Genomic DNA, 18,410 nt, shown 5'->3' on the forward strand with positions numbered 1-18,410 from the left:
AAGATTTCCCTTTAACAAGATGCCTTTGGTTTTGTCTACTGCCGGGAGGCTCTTACCCGAGACTAAAGCACCCATGCTCGTCATACAACACTAGGCAACCGACACCAGAACTATCAAGGTGTGTCTGTTTTAATTGCGGTCTCCCTATATGCAGCTGTAGCATCTGAAAAGTCATAAAGCCAAGGCCAGCAGTGCGTAGCACACGCTTCTTGATTAGACCGGGGTTCGAGCCCGTCACCACCAAATACGCAGGATGCGGAAAGGTGAGGGAATGACCACCGCATATCCTTGGAGAAATATGGCCTTAGTTGCTAATGCTACTAAAAACCAAATAACAATCAAACAAACAAGTGTGTTGGTATGTTGAGTGCCAACATGTGGCGATTTCGCTGCCAGGGGGCACTTGGTCCCCTGGCTTCCGAACTTGGCTACGAGGAAACGCGCCAGGGACTACAGTCCAGGTGGTGACACGTAGGAGGGATTTCAGAAAATTCTGAAACCCCCAATAAGAACAGGAGCAGGAAGATTGCTTGGGAAGTATGAGAAATGGGGAGGAAAGGAAAGAGATAAAAAGTAGGGGATAAAGAGACATCCCCTGGAAAATGAAGAGAGAAGATCAAAAGTAAGCTAAAAGAAGAGGAGGAATGGACAGAAATTTCTCTATCCAGTTACATATATTACCACGAAGAACTAAACTAAAACAGTTCTGGAAGCTCAATAGTAACCATCAACACCTTCGACGTACTCCAAGACTTAGGAGTACAACAACCCAAAAATTTACACTTAAGGCTAATATTTAAAGCCAACAATAATTCTTTACAACAAATTAATAATATACCCCAGAATTAGAGAACATAAAATTTAAGATAATCATTTACATCAAATTTTCAATGTCCCAATAATAGGGAATTATTCAGCCCACCAGATCAGCAAAATTACTCAATCATTTATCGTAATTATTGCAATAAAATACAATCTCTTAAACAAGTTCCAATTATGTGGAGAAGAAGCAATTATATACAAATTTTACAAAATGTCCCAAGCCAAGAACACCTTGGCCTGGAGCAACCACCAGCCACCTTATCACCAACAAACTTGTTACCTTGAAAATAAATGCTTAAACTGCCGCACCAGGCAGGAATACCAAAACTAGAGTCCTAAAGCACATTAGGTCATCCTTAAACCTACAAGCATCCTGCAGGAACCATAGCAGAATGCAACGCTCAAGAGCCCAATCTCAATGAAGTCATCATTGAGAAAAAAACATGTCTATGATAATTCAAAACATAATGATTCACTGAATTTTACAATGTAATTTAACCGAGCAAGTTCAAGAACCTAAGCAAAACCCTCACGGTGACAAAACTTCGTTTTCAAGCAAAAACTCCATTAACACCAAGCAAATCATGAAGACGTAGTTTAAACATCCAAACACCCTTCACCCTAGCCACTGCTCGACCCCAAGAACCTGTAACTAGTAATTTCCTAAATTAAAGCACATTTATGTACAAGTAAATATTTGACACCAGAACTACAAAAAAAAAAAAAAATCAATTATTATTGTATTAAGGTCACCCGTAATCGATTATATATCTCCATATATGTAATTTATCTGTAAATTGTGTCTGGTCGATTTGCTTAGTTTTCTGGAAGAAAAAATCCCATTTTTTTGGGGGGAGGGGGACTTTTATATGTACGCCCGAGACCGACTAACTCGGCCACGGAGTGAAAAAAGCCCATTAAAGTTCCTTGCATCAACACCGTGGTGCCAAAGAGCCTATAGAAGAACCTAGTAGCGATATGCTTCCTGGAGAATACCTACAAGGAACTCTAGAAAGTCTCAATCCTAAATAACTATAAGATAATCAGAGAGTTCAAGATGTTAAACACACCCATAAGGAGAAGAAAGAGATAATAATAATAATACCATTATTGATAAAAGTCAGTGCGTTTGCTTACAGCCCTGTTTCAATGAATATAAACAAATAAAAATATAAATAACAGAATTGCACACATTTTGTTACTATTGATACTCTGGGAATTTTTTTATTTGTGAAAAGATTGTTATTAAGAAAAACTTTTAACTCTACTTATTATTTATTAATATTACAAAGATGATATTTAACGTTTTAAAATATATCGTTTTAGGATTTATTCACAATATTATTTTTCAAAACTATATTGAGACTACAGGACCCATTAGTTTCATCCCCCTCCCCCAAATGTTAAAATTTCGCATTATATTTCAAATAATAAAATAATAATAAATAACTATCTAATCGACAAAGTACAGTGGCTCCATCTAATGGCAAGTGATGATCAAAGAAACCGCTATCGTTTGATGTCAGTGCTTAAAACATTAAATGGAGATCTATTCTGTTCGGATGACGTCAGATCTACAACCACGTGATCGATTGTATCACGTGGATATGTCACTGAAATATTGTTTATGTATAAAGTTAAGTAGAAGACGAAAAATTTAATTATTATAAAAGTTTATTAATTATTTAGGTAAAAACTTATATTTATTTTTTTTAGAACAGTGCCTTAATCTATATTTCATAATAATTATTATTTTTTAAGATAAAGTCAGGGAACTTTATTGCCAAGAGAATAAAACTGTTGGAATTTGATCACGTATACCGGAAGTAATAAAAACACGTGACTCATTAAATTCCGATTAATATCAAAAACTTGATTCCTGGTTGGGACAGGACTTTCGAATGATTATTTTTGTATCAAAATCATGAATGATGTATAATAGACAGATTAATGTTAATTTTATTGTATAATAGACACATTAATGCTATTTAGACATACTAATGCTATTTTAATTGTATAATTGGCATATTAATGTCATTTTTATTGTATAATAGACAGATTTATGCTATTTTATAATGTGTAATATGCAGATTAATGTTATTTTTATCTTGTAATAGGCAGATTAAACTTATTTTTATTGTATATTAGACGGGTTAATGTTATTTTATTGTATATTACAAATTAATAGAGCGGTTAATGCTATTTTATTGTTTAATAGACAGATTAATGCAATTTTTATTGTATAACAACAGATTAATGTCGTTTTTGTTGTCTAATAGAAGGGTTAATGGTATTTTTATTGTATTGTATAATAGACATATTAATAGGCAGCTTAATGTTATTGTATTGTATAATAATAATAAATTGTTTAATGGTATTTTTTAATGAATTATATAATAGACAGTTTAATGGTATTTTTTAATGAATTATATAATAGACAGTTTAATGGTATTTTTTAATGAATTATATAATAGACAGTTTAATGGTATTTTTTATTTTATTGTATAACAGATAGATTAATACTATTTTATTGTATAATATATACATTGTACCATAACATACTGTCTATACAATATATAATAACAATCTGTAGTTATTGTATAGACAGATATATAATCTGTCCATACAATAAGTATAGACAGATTAATAGACAGTTTAATAGTATTTCTATTGTATTTTTAATAGACAGATTAATGCTATTTTATTGTATAAGTAGATACATTAATGCTATTTTATTGTATAAGTAGATACATTAATGCTATTTTATTGTATAAGTAGATACATTAATGCTATTTTATTGTATAATAAACAGATTAATGTTGTTTTATTGTATAATAGGCAGCTTAATGTTATTGTATTGTATAACAGGCAGATTAATGTTATTTTTATTGTATAACAAACAGATTAATGCTCTTTTATTGTATAATAGGCAGATTAATGTTATTTTTTTTTTGTATAACAGACAGATAAATGCTATTTTATTCATGTAATACGCAGATTAAAGCTATTTTATTGTTTAATAGACAATTTATTGTTATTTTGTTGTATAATAGACAGATTAATGAGTTCTTTTATTGTATAATAGACAGATTAATGCTATTTTATTGTACATTAGACAGATTAATAGAGGGATTTATGTTATTTTATTGTATGATAGACAGATTGTTATTTTTTTTTCTTTATGCCGATTTTTTTTCATTATTACAGTTGTAGTCGAGAAGCTCATACTGCGTTTCATTAACAAAAAAGGTAAGATGGGGGGGTTGGAGAAAAAAATCTTCATATAACACTGAGAAGAAGCAATTTATTTTTCAGCCTGAATGCAGCTCTCTGTAATATCAGACGCACTGCGTATTTGCATCACGTTTTTCCATTATATTAAATTGCAAAGTTTTTATTTTACTCTCATGCATACGAATAACTCGTAAGTCTTAAGAAATGACACGAAACGTTTATGAAATAAGAAGTCTGGCGTTCGATTTCTTAGATAATTGTGAATGTGGCCGCTAATAAAAAATATATATATTAAATAAATATAATAGTAAGACAAAACAATGTGAAATTTTTTTGGAAAAAAATCTTAAATTCATTTTAAAAACATACTTATGAATTATTTAGCGAAGTTTTATATTTTACAGTTTTATTTTTTGTGTTTGAAGACACAACTCGTGCAACTTTTAATTTTAGGTGGATGAGTAATTGAATAAAGTCAAAAAAGATGTTAATATTACCGAGAGAGAGATAAAGAGAGAGACTGCACAAATTCTTTTGTTCCGCTTGTTTTTTTTTTTTTCTTTTCTTTTTTTTTTTTTTTTAAGTTCTTTCAGGCTAAAACAACAAAGGGGCTATCGGATGAAAAAGACGCAGGAAATTAAACTGGGACAATTTGGGCTATGCATAATTCATCGTTAAAGAAAGAGGTCTTATCTGAATTAACTGTCATAATCCTATTACGAAAAATTAATATTAAAAAAAAAAAAAGAAACAAAAACGTGTGTTCGCCTGAAGGAACTGGTTATTCAATACGCTAAAAGCTAGACGAAGTACTAGAAATGCAATTATAACTCTGTTTCTTGAACCCCAACAGTCACGTGCGCATCACTTAATTAATTAAATGGCTGTAAGCGTCACGCTTATGTCAGAACAATTTGTATATGAATCTGTAAATATAAGAATATTATAATAAATATCATTCGTTATAGCACTATCAACAAATAAATTTTTAAGTGGGAAAAAAAAATGGAAAACTGATTACCGTATTTTTCGGACCATAGGACGCACCCAGATTTTTTTGACTTATTTCAATACATATATATGAAACACAAATTCACATGTGCTTACGAAACAAAGTGTCAATGTATAATTTATTAGTCAGAGAACTCCCAAAACTCGCCATCACCGATGTTATGATCTGAACTTTCACTTTCTTCAAAGAGCGGATCGAGTTCTAGCGAAACATAAACCTCACTGGGATAGGCAATAATAATATAATGAAAACTATTGAATTCTCGGGCCCTCCAAGGCTCATTTTGGTTATAAATTCTGTAATATTCCTGTGAGGCAGTGTATATAAAAATTAGCAAAAAAAAAATGCACAAAACATTAAAAATATATAGAACGATTCAAAACAATTCTATCAAACCTCGGGAGCGTTTTGAAAGATCAACATTAAAGGAAAAACGAAAATAAAGTTTTTATTGACAAGGATCTTTGTATTTTTATACACGTTTGTGATTTTTTAGTTGACTTTTTCAATTAAAATGATTCCTTGCTGATGATCGCATCGATCAAGCGTAGGATGTCCTTAAAAAAAACATCGTTTATCAACAGTATTTCCCACTAGGGGGATAGACATTAAACAATTTCCTGTTAACGTTAAATTCGTAGACTGCGAGTCTTATTTACCGAAATACGTAGCGTATCAGCGAGGTTAATGATGTAGGTGGCGCTGACAGCTATGTGATTGATGTCCCTACTGGTAATTTAAACCGAGTCCATTGTTAATCAATGTCTAATTGAAATCACTTCAGTGGAACGGATTTCAAAGTCACACACAAAAACCAGCAGGCTATCAGTTTCCTCTTTCAGCGTACTCGCATTAAACGGCTTCCAGGACAATCACCAAGAATGAATGGACATTGGCAACGTGCTCCAGCGGAAATATATCCCAAGTGCCCACTTTCTCTTTGTAGGTCAGTTCCCATACATCTCAGTTACTAGACTTCACACTAGATGGCGCATGAACGTGAATTGTTCCACTAGGTACTATTAACACCAAACATTTTGTTGATGTGTTTCTTGAGTTGTAATCAATGGGGCAGTCTTTGTGTCCCCCCACTAATAATTATTACCCCTCTAACCAGAACCCCACAGGCACCTTACTCATAATTATCAACAGCTAAGAAATTCAAACTTTCCCATTCCTTTTTACTTACCAATAACACAAAAAGGACTACGAAGGAAGCGCAAACGCCCCAGCCATCCCTGATATCTGGAACGACATCCGGCGGACCAAAGGCGAAGGAAGAACTCAAATGTAAACCAGACGACCATTACAATTTCCTGCAAAGTAAAACCAAAAGATAAATGCTTTTTTTTCAAAATATGATTTTTTTTCCTCCTATTTCTTGCTAGATTTTAACAAACAAGCAATTTTCATGGATTTTTAAATAAAGAATTTGCTCTACACGAAGAATATTGATGAATTTTTAAGAAATTCTTGGTGAAGAACACTTAAATATATTCCCTATTCAGTGTACCTCTTTGTCTTACTGGTAGTAATTGAGAAAGGGAGGTTTAAAGCAGTCTTTGGATGCCTAAGATCCATATAAAACGGAAACCAATATTCAAAGAAGAAGAACTCAATTAGCCGAATGTAAAACAGCTGTAAATAATTGATGTAGTGTCGATACCGGCTCTCCAGAGAACTCAAAAGCAATCTACAGCTTTAACAAGGTACGAAAAGTAAATATTTCTTGAGAATCTTAAGAAAAAAAAAAATGGCGTTGGTTTCTCTTAATGATCCGGGTCGAAGACAGATTTTTCCTTTCTTATTTTACTTTTTTTAATCGATGGAATCTGTATTTCCAGGAAACTAAGAGTCGTGTGAAGCCAGACGTTTTGTTTGGTTAAATGGAGCAAGAACTGTAAACTCCAAGAATTTCTACACAAAACAATAGTCTCCTGTGGAGTATTTATGACTTTCTTCTTTTAAAACTTTTTAATAAGAAATCTAACTTCATTTCATAGTTTTACAGTTAAGAAGAAATTTAAATTAGAGGGCGCTGCGTTACCAGACTTCAGATCCTTTTATTCTGACATTTTTTTATGAAATTGATCATTTATGTAACAGAAATGAAAGTGCTTAGCGATGACATCTAGCGGTGAAACTGAGAAGCTATTAAAAAAATAAATATTATTCCGAAAAAGTTAATTTTATGCAGTATAATACTATTTATGAGTGTTTTATTATTATTTCTTTTTCGAGATAATTTTGGATAAATTTATACTAATGTTTTGGATTTATTTAAATTAGAGGGCGCTGCGTTACCAGACTGAAGATCCATTTATTGTGTAGGGACAATTTTTTTTATAAAATTGATCATTTACGTAACAGAAATGAAGTAACCAGCGATGCCACCTAGTGGCGAAACTGAGTTTGCAAAAATAAATATTCCTAATATAATTTTATGTATTAAAAGACTACGAGTATTTTATTATTATTTCTTTTTCAAGATAATTTTGGTTAAATGTTTTGGATTTATTTAAATTAGAGGGCTCTGCGTTACCAGACTGAATATCCTTTTATTTTGTACTGACTATTGTTTATAAAATTGATCATTTACGTAACAGAAATGAAAGGGACCAGCGATGCCACCTAGTGGCAAAACTGAGATTGCAAAAATAAATATTATTCCGAAAATAATTTTATGTACATTGGTGTGCAAAACTTAAGGACCAGTCAGGTTTTCACCTGTAGCTTCTCATAGGAGTGGCCTGGATATGGGAAAAGCATATCCAGGAGGTCCTCAGTAGGAGATATGGCCACCCCTAATGTCGATGCAGGCTTTGCACCTCCTGTGTATACTTATGACAATGTTGTTGATAAGTTCTTGCGGTAACATTGTCCATTCCTCTGTCAGCGCCATCTTTAGCTGGTGAACATTTTCTGGTGGGTGTCGACGTGCCGCTAGGCGTTTCGCCAGAGCGTCCCATATGTGTTCGATGGGATTTAGCTCGATGGAACGAGCAGGCCAATCCATACGAACAATGTACTCACTTTCCAAAAGCATATCAACAGCTGCAGTGCGATGGGGTGTAGCGTTGTCATCCATAAACACGAACTCGGGGCCAATGGCACCTCGGAACAGAGGCACATCGGGAAGGATTACCTCAGTACAGTAGCGTGCACTGGTTACAGTACTGCCTTCCAGTATCTGGAGTTGTGTACGTCCATCTAAGATAACGTCCCCCCAGATAAGAACACCTCGTCCGCCACATCAATCCCTTTCAGTGATGTTTGCAGGGTGATACCGTACTAATCTTGCCAGATTAGCTGACGCCCAGAATCGCTGCTGAGACTGAATCTCTCATCTACTGCTCTCATCAGTAAATAGCACCTTACCCCATTGCACTGCTGTCTAGTCCTTTTGTTCGATGCACCACTGTAAACGGTGTCTCCGATTGGCAGGTGCTAAAGGGACACAACGTACTGGCCGTCGGGCAAACAGTCCACTTTTGTGGAGTCGTCTGGCCAGAGTAAACCGCAATATCCTGTGTCCTTTGCAGCTGGTTTGCAATGGATCCCGATGTCTGGTGTCGGTCCCTCTTGGCCTCTAGGAGTACAGTATATAGCGGTCATCACTGGGCGTTGTTTTTCGTGGATGACCACCACTGGTCCTCCGAACAGCTGTACCTGTCTTTCTGAAGGCCGACCACGCACGTGAGACGATGCTATGGGCGATACTGAGCTCTGCGGCCACATTCCTGGCACTTCGACCTTCGTCGAGTTTCCCAATTATTCGACCCCGGGTAAAGTAATCCAGATGTTGTCTACTGGCCATTTCGTTGTCTGTAACAATCGTGCTCACCTTTCGGTAATTTGCAATATAAAACATAAAACCTTCGATTTTTTGTTTTCTATTGTAATGGCAATTCAAAACTTAAGAATCTTAATTTTAATAGTTGTAACTGTAATATCGATAATTGTAATTGTAAAATATATGATAATTGTAATGTTCAAAATTCATAATCTTTTCTGTTTCCTCAACAGCATAATCTGATAATGGGTATCGGTAAGATACCCGAAACGTCACTTTAATATTTAGTAACGTAGGCGAACAGCCTAATAAATTATATGTTTAATTTCACTGGTATAAGAGTGGTATTAATATAATAATAACCTTAAATATTTACGAGTATTTTATTATTATTTCTTTTTCAAGGTAATTTTGGATAAATTCCGATTAATTTTTTGGATAAATTAGAGGGCGCTGCGTTACCAGACTGAAGATCCTTTGATTTTACTGAGAATTTTTTTATAAAATTTATCGATTACGTCTGTAACAGAAATGAAAGTGACTAGCGATGACACCTAGTGGCGAAACTGAGAAGCAATTGCAATAAACAAATATTATTCGGAAAAGTAAATTTTACGTAGTAAAAAAGAATTTACGAGTATTTTATTATTATTTCCTTTTCAGGATAATTTTGGATATAGGCAAAGAGAGAAGTTTTAAGCTGGAAGTTGCAGTGATTTATTTTACAGAGACGATTATTTTGAGCAGCTTTTCGTCTTTATAAATATGTAAATTCCTCACTGAAAATGTATCTTCTCAATTCAAATTTTGTCTCATTTTCCATGTTGGCTAAAATTGCTTTTTTTTTTTTTTTATAGCGTTGGTATATACCTACAGAATTTCCAGCTAACTTCAGTCCATCTCGGAAATCTAGTGAGGATTTAATAGGCATATAAATTGACGTGTAACAGTTGCAATTGCGTAAAAGTTCACTCTGGCGAGAATTTGCGCTTAAGATAGTAATAGGAATTCCAGGAAATAGGGATTATATCGATTCCACTTCCTCCCACCCCACCAGTATTTAAATAAATTGATTCAATCTTGGATTTATATCATTTTCGCAATTGGTATTTCGCATTAGAAAAAATACTTTATCCTTCTCGCCAATTACGTTAAGAAAGGAAGTAACAAGCAGCGCCACACAGTGACCATACTTCGAACTAATCTTCGAACTGGATGTTTTTATCGAAGATGACTTAGAATATTTTAGACACTGAACACTAATTTTAAAGTATAAAAACTTATTATTCTTTTTAAAATTGTACTTACCATTCGAAGCAGAATTGCACTAGCCATTTCCTCGAACTCTTCAATGGTGGAGAAGACACTTAAAACAAGACACATAAACACCATGCAAAACCTGAAAGAACATTAAACGAAATTTTTAAAAGAAAATATTTAATTTTGTAAATTTTATTAAATGATGTTTTATTCAGTGGAAATGTTTACTATTTTTAAACGAATTTACATATTTAGATATAAATTATAATTCATTTAATATCTAATATTTTATTTTATAATTTAATTATCTTAATATTTATAATTAATTTAATATTATTAAATTAATTATATTTTCACATTTCGCTTTTAAATGACTCGTTAAAATAACTATATTAAAATATTAATAAATTAAATGTGCAGAAATTAAAATGTATAGGACAGTAGTTTTTTATAGAGTGGATATAATAAATAAAGAAGTGAAAAGAAGTTTGCGTTATATTTAAAATGCAAACTACTCTTATAGTTTACATCTTTACTATCTTATTGAAAAGCAACTTTCTCAAGATCTGCACTACTTACCACAGTGCAGGTCTTGAGTGGTATATAATTATCACAAGATACCGGCACCTCTTTGTGGACTGTAATTAGGAAGGCAATTTATTTTTTCTTTTATTCCAGGGTTTCTTTAGATCATTGCCGACATATTTTTCATCTTTAGATGAGATCAAAGAGAGAGAAAGAACAAATCAAGAACACTCTAAACGGCTGTCGTAAAATAGAAACACGAAAGAAAGAAATCAAGCAACGCATCTTTGATGAACTTTTGTTCAAACATTGCTCCAACTTCATTCATATTTGAAACATAATGAGGTTCACTCAGCGTTTCATATCCTAAATTTCTTTGGCGTATAAATGAACTTTGTCAATACACGATCTAAACTTCCCTGTTAGTTTATTAGAGAACCTAGTTTTCCGATAGTCGCATGCGCCTGCGTTGTAGGAAAATGAAATGATGTGCCCTTAAGCCAAGTCTTCAGCAATCAGTCGATCTAAAGCTGAATTTTAATCGAGAATATGAAGTGACATCAACAAGGACAACTGTGTAGCCATAGCGCTCTTATCCCCGATAAAGATTAAACGCATCTTTCCTAATATTTTGGGAAGGCAGTGTATATGCGCGTTTTTCCAGCTCATTGAAATGTTTGTTTTATCTGAGGTGGGAGGAGTCGTGGTTGAGTTGATAGAGATGGGCAGAAGAGGTCCAATATTTCAGTTTGTTTCTTGTGGTGGGGGATATGTAAGTTGGAGTGATTGAGTCGGTAAGACCATGGACGGCTGACAGCGTCTATGACAGCATTCACTCCTTAATCTCCAATTCGTGTACCTCCATTCAGAATTAGCCGTAATCTGATTAATAAACATTCCACTATCCGGGAACTTGAGCGCCATTTTGGATGGTCAAAGTATTGATGAACCAATCATTAGGACTCCAGTTGGACAGGGTTACAATTTTACTTTACTCAAAGGGAAGATAAACCTTCTTAAAATACTTTATTAATCGCTTTAATTATGGATTTAACATACTGATAAGCTTATCGATTTTTATATTATAAAACAATTTGCATTTTGGAGCCATGCAGTAAGCAGGTTTATTCTGTAGAAAATTAATAACGTTCACAGTGGAAACAGCTGTTTCTTCCGAATTGTATTACTGGTCTTTCATGCATTCTCGTAATACATTTCCTGCAATCCAACGAAGCAGAATTGATTTTGTTTTACAAAGAAACATCAACAAATAAATGGATGGAAATAGGATTTAAAATATGCAATAATAATAAACAAAACCAGCCACTTTCTCTTCCTGTTTGGGTATGTACCATAATAGAGTCGTGGTTAAAAATCGATGTTGCAAATATTTTACCAGGAAAGATAAACACTGCGCGCATTTCATTTTATTTACATCGCCTAAAAATCAGGGAACATTTCTAAGAGATCTTGAACATTTCGAAGCAAGCACTTGTAATAATTAAACCAAAGAAATTGCTGAAAACCTCGACAAGACAATCGTATATCTGAATTATTTTATTTTCGCAGCTATTGAGACACAACTACAAAGGGAGATGTTTTAAGAGATTGTTCACATTACTGTATATTAGTGGTCTATTTAATGCATTTAATTTTTTGACAGTACTTCGCTCAACTTTTCTATATTCATTGAAAACGAAACTGGAGGTGGTTTGAAGCTGATCAGCCCACCAAGGAGATGGGAGCCAGGAGGATCATTGTTGGTCGGGCTTTTTTCACAGATTTTAGAGAAGGTTACAATAGTGGATTAAAACCAGAAGACGATGTGGATAGACCAAATCTAACAACCTTGATACTTTCGATTGTTTGGTGAGCAGGCGCAATTTATAAACCCCATCTCGATCCGCATCCAATGCGATTACTTCCCCAACATAATAAAGATTGTAAAATCTCTTCTTATCAGTTTTTAGGCGTGTTCGCGTATGCGTATAGCGCCTATTGTCTTCACAATGTCTGTCCATCTGGTTGTCCGCAGGATGGATTATGACCTTAGTTAGCAAGTATATTAAATACAAGGCAGTGCATCCAGTTGACACGGGTGTCCAGTGTAATGTTGAGTCAGTTTGGTATGATATAAGCACTGGGAAAACAAAAATGAGAGTAGGAACATATTATAGGCCTAATGATTGTGATGAGCACAACTATAGAGATAAATAGGTTGGACTAGTAAATCAGAATGTCTTATAATGGGGAGTTTTAACTTTCCAGATGTTGACTGGAACTTTTGGGCTGGAGCTTTTGGGTTTAAATACTTGAAAATATATTTTCAAGTATTTAAACAGTGCTTCAAAATTTGCATTATTGCCAAGTATGTGTAGTAAAGTTAAAGGTTCCTGCAAATTGGACAGAGAATAAAAACTGGATTTACAGTTAATTGAGTATTGAGGGCATTCTATTAGGATATGTTTGATTGTTAGCTGGTCCTGACAGAAGGGCCATTGAGGTGGGTTTTCTCCCATAAGCAAGAACAGATATGAAGTCTACATGCTGTTTTAACATTGGATTTATAATCAATGTATGGGACTTTCAGATTGTAGAATGATCCACTGTTAGGATGTTTAACAGCAGCACGATCTGCACTTTCATTACCTGGGATGCCGACATGCCCAGGGATCCAACAGAAGGTGACCAACTGGTTGGATGTTTGATATTGGTATAATTGAGACCGTATCTGTTTCAGAATGGGATGTTGGGAAGAAGTAGTAGATTGAATGGCAGTGACGGCACTTAAGGCGTCTGTGTATATAAGAGCTTGCTTGAATTGCTGCTTGGTTATATTATCTAGAGCTAGTTTTATTGCATACAATTCTGCCGTATAGTACTGCATTCTGGAGGAAGAGACACAGCTATTGAAAAAGAAGAACAAATTGCTGCATCACCTACAGCTTCTACTGTTTTGAAGCCATCTGTATACCTATGAAATTTCTCTGAGTTTTCTAAAGCGTGGGCTTCATGCAGCTGCTGGAAGTTGTTGTTTGGCAGGGAGCCTTTTCTCCATCTCAGAAAGAAATCATCACAAAGAGGTGAGTATTGAATCCAGGGATGCTCAGGCGGAACAACGTCTTCAAGGATATGCTGAAAGTTAATATTCCAACTAAGCATCAGTTCTTGCAATCTAATACCTGCAGGGCGGTTTTTATTAGGTTTATTCTATTCTGGCTATGGATAGTTGAAGTTTCCTTTCAATGGTATTCATAGTTTGTGACTGATAAGAGATAATGAGGTCATCAGCAAACATGTATGATTCAACTGTGTTTAGTATGTCTCGTATCATATCTGCAATTCTTATTGTGAATAGTATTGCACTCAGGATGGAACCCTGTGGTACACCCTCCTGTTGTTCAAACGATTTGGATACACTGTTCCTATATCTGACCTGAAACGTTCTGTGGTGTAGGAAGTTTTGTATAAATTGGAGTAACTGCCCCCCCCAGACCAAAAGAACGAAGGTCCTGGAGGATACCATATCGCCAAGTGGTATCAAAGGCTTTCACAATATTGAGATTGACCATAACCAGATGTTGTCTCCTTATGAAAGCATTTCGGATGTTTGATTCTGCTTTAATCATCACATCTAAGGTTGAGTGGTTTTTCCGAAATCTATACTGGTTTCGGTTTAGCAGATTGTTTGTTTCCAGAAGCCACGTTAGCCGCCTGTGGACCATTTTTTCTAAGACTTTGCCTAAACAGCTAGTCACCTGTAATTATGCGGTATGGTATGATCCTTACCGGTTGTAGAATTTCAGTAGGGAACTTATTGCTTTGTTATTTAACTTTTTTAAACATTATATAGTATACTATATTCGGACCGGCAGCAGTAATTGATGGCTGATTGTACGGGCGAGATACCTTGGTATAAAAGTTTATTTTATGTTGTTCTGCAGATGCCTTAATTTTTTTGGAAGGTTTGGCTATATGTGGACACTGCTGATATACCGTCGAATGTCTAATGCGTTTGCTATTTCTGTTGGAGCGGACAATTCCTGCCCTTTCCAGTTTAGAATTGAGGCTGAAGACTGCATGTATCTACCGTTAAGTGCTTAGATTTTCTTCCAGATGAGTTTGTTGTCCGTGTCCTTGTTTATGGTGGAAGCAAAACTTATCCGGCGTCTTTCTTTGCTTTTCTTCTTATTTGGCGGAATCTGGCCTTGAGTCTTTTACAGTTAATAAGATTAGCAGTGGTAGGGAATTTGCGAAACAAATTCCAAGATCGATTTTTTTGTCTTAGTATGTGGGCATTCCTGATTCCACCAATAACTGCTGTGTTTGAGTTTCCCAGGCAAAGATTTAGGTACTGCAGAATTTGTACCTTATAATATCTGATTCTTTATATGATCGGTGACACTATCTATGGGCTGGAACTGGACTATCTCATCATAAAACTGTATTAGGGAGGAACATTCATGCCAGTTTGCCTTACGGAATTTTCAAGTGGATCGCTGCAATGGACACAAGTTTACTTGTGTTTGAATTTGCAAAGAATCGGTAGATGATCACTGTATAGTGGGTTATCAAGAACTGATCACTTCATTTGGCATATATGGAGGGAAAACAGATTGAAAGGTCATGGATCCTGTTGAAAAATGGACATAGGTGGGTTCACTAGTGTTTGAAAGAGTAAGGTTATGAGCATCAAGCAGCGATTCTATTATTTTACCCGTTTTGTCGATTTTTGGAGATCCCCATAGCGGATGATGAGCATTGAAGTCGCCCAGTAAGCAGAACGGTGATGGCAGCTGATCAACTAGGTGTTCTAAGTCATCTGAGAAATATATATATACAGTAGAAGCTATCGTAATGGTGATACCAATTACAATGCACACTGCCACTACTTCAAAAGGAGTCTGAGGAGGGAAGGACACACTCGTGAATTTAAAAGAGTTTCTTATAAGGCTATGCCAGCTGGTTCATACCGATCGATTAGATCCTGCAAATCGACTTTTGTGTTCCGAAAGCCTCTGCAGTTCCATCGAAGGATTTTTTTTCCATTATGCGGTTTTATGTGTTGTTTTCGGTTCTGAAAGTTTTTTAGTTGTAGCTTGCTTTTATCGATCTATTTTTGTTTTGTATTTCTTAGGAAAGACGGGGCGGGTTACATCCATCTCATCGGTTGCATGTAATTCTAAAATGCCATCTTCTGAATCATGATGTTCGTTGATGTCCATTCTGGTGGTGGGTGATGATTGCGGTTTCATGGTTTCTCTCACTTTTGGTTTTATTGTTGGGGAAACATCCGTTGGTATGGTAATTGGGTATTACTGGACTGTTCACTTGTTTTTTGTGTAGGACACTGTTTTGAAATAGAGAACAATGAACGTTCCCAATTCGAAATTGATATACATATTCGGAGGAACTGATACTTCAGTCTGGATCCCTACAGACTGTAAAGGTTGAGCTGCTGTAGCATACGTTCGCTTTGTCTCTGTTTTGATTATCTGTCTTCTCGTCTCTGAGTTCTCTTTGTTCTCTACTTTATATTTCTGAAATTTTCCCCCTTGCTTCCATAATTCACATGTTTTTGAGAAAGCTGGGTGGTTACCCTTACAATTTGGGAAATGTGGAGTGGTGGTGGCACAATCAGATTGGTTATGATCTTTTGACCCACAGGACACATTGCCTCACCTCGACATACAGTCTGGGAGTGTCCATATTTTTGGTATTTGTAGCACCCTGATGGGACCGTACACGGCAATGCACGTAGCCTGCTTTCACAGAGGTTGGTAAATTAGGAGTGCTAAAAGTAAGAATTATGCTCCTTGTGGAACCAGAGTACCATCTTTTCGGGCCATGATTCTCCTTGCTTGGATGACTATTTGATCGTGTAATTCTTGGACAATTTCCTCCTCTGATACAAGTCCCATTATGTTATTACTCCCTTAGAGGAGTTTAAGGTGGCATGGGAGTAACTTTTATTGGGTGTCCTCCAAAGGTTTGAGCTTTAATAGCTTCACAGAATGTTGCGGTTGAGTAGTCTCTATCAGAAGATCGTCTGACTGAAGTCCCTTACTGATTAGCATTAGCATTAGCATTAGTAGAGGCATTTGATGCAAGAAAGCAAGCTTATGCAGCATCAGCCAAAAAAAAAAAAAAAAAAAAAAAGTAACATAAATAAATAAAAATAACCACTTCCACTTCACCCCTCTGTTCGTTCGAAATACCTGTCCAGCTGAGCCTTAAACTTATTTAGGCTATCAACCTCCACTACAAGGGATGGAAGTCTGTTCCACCCACCAACCACCCGCTGGCTAAAGGCAAATTTCCGCACATCTATCCTACATCTGTCTTTCCTCAATTTGAATTTATGCCCTCTCAGGTGATTTTTCTGAGCTAGAGGAAGAATCCCATCAGCATTGAGCATGCTCAAACCATTCAAGGCTTTGTACACCTCTATCAGATCACCCCGCTGGTGCCTAGTTTCCAGACACTGTAATTTGCAAAACTTAAGCCTTTCTTCGTAAGAGAACCCCTTTGTCCCATTCACCAATCTAGTTGCCCTTCTCTGTACTCGTTCCAGCAGCTCTACATCCTTCCTGAAATGAGGCCTCCAGGCCTGTATACAGTACTCTAGGTGTGGCCTGACCATTGCCTTATACAAGGGAATAATCACCTCCTTATCCCTGCTAGAAAAATTCCTATATATCATTGACAATACACCATGAGCTACTCTTGCAGCTCGTCTGCACTGCTCAGAGAACTTCATATCTGCCTGCACCACCACCCCCAGGTCCCTTTCATTCTCTACCACTGTCAGTGTAGTACCACAGAGTTGATACGTTGCTCTGGGGTTGCTGTTTCCCATATGTAGTACTTTACATTTGTCAATGTTAAACTTCATTTGCCACCTCGAAGCCCATCTGCTCAACCTTTCCAAATCCTGTTGCAGCAGCATAGTGTCAGTAGTGTCCTTGACAACCCTGCCAACCTTCGTATCGTCTGCAAACTTGGACATTAAGCCTGATATACCATCATCAATATCATTTATAAATACAGAAAACAATAAAGGCCCCAATACTGAACCCTGAGGGACTCCACTAATAACATTAGTCCACGATGAGCAGTGTCCATTGATTACCACTCTCTGTCTTCTCCCCCTCAACCACCCCTTTATCCATAGCAGCAACTTGCCTCCAATGCCACACTGCTCCAATTTGTGCAGCAGTCTTCCATGTGCAACAGTATCAAAAGCCTTTCTAAGATCCAAGTATATAATATCAAAGTTATTCCCTGCATCCAGTTCTTTTGTGACTGCATCATAGTATCCAATCAAGTTGGTCAGGCAAGACTTCCCCTTAACAAAACCATGCTGTGTCCTAGCTATAACTGAAGTCTTGTCTAGATGATCCTGCAGTGCTTCTTTCACCAGTGCCTCCATTAATTTTCCGGGAACAGAAGTTAAACTCACAGGTCTATAATTACTTGTGTCAGCCTTTGATCCCCCTTTGTGAATTGGGGTCACATTTGCACATCTCCAGTCAATGGGTACCTCCCCTGAGTCCAAGGAAGCTCTCATAATTATGGCTAAGGGTTTGCTTACCTCCTTTGCTGCCTCCTTTAATATAACTGGATAGATCCCATCCACCCCAGGTGCCTTTCTTGTGTTTATCTTCAACAATTTCTCCTCCACTTTGCTCTCAGTTATTACAAGATTCTCTAGCTTACTGCTAGAGTTGAATACACCTCTGGCATTCCCCTCGCTGAATAACT

General features: G+C 35.9%; 1 protein-coding gene across 1 annotated transcript in view; it reads right to left on the minus strand.

Annotated features, from left to right (window-relative positions):
• The window catches only part of LOC150075286 (potassium voltage-gated channel subfamily KQT member 1-like), a 173,476-nt gene that overhangs the window by 40,041 nt on the left and 115,025 nt on the right, over positions 1-18,410 (minus strand). Inside the window, exons 2-3 of the mRNA XM_090389044.1 lie at positions 10,170-10,260; positions 6,258-6,384 (exon numbers count right to left, since the gene is read on the minus strand). Coding sequence (XP_090245170.1) covers positions 6,258-6,384; positions 10,170-10,260 — 218 coding nt within the window. The remainder of the gene's footprint in view (positions 1-6,257; positions 6,385-10,169; positions 10,261-18,410) is intronic.

Source organism: Mastigoproctus giganteus, chromosome 14, assembly GCF_048544385.1.
Source record: "Mastigoproctus giganteus isolate SK-2022 chromosome 14, ASM4854438v1, whole genome shotgun sequence".
In the NCBI taxonomy this organism is placed as follows: Eukaryota; Metazoa; Arthropoda; class Arachnida; order Uropygi; family Thelyphonidae; genus Mastigoproctus; species Mastigoproctus giganteus.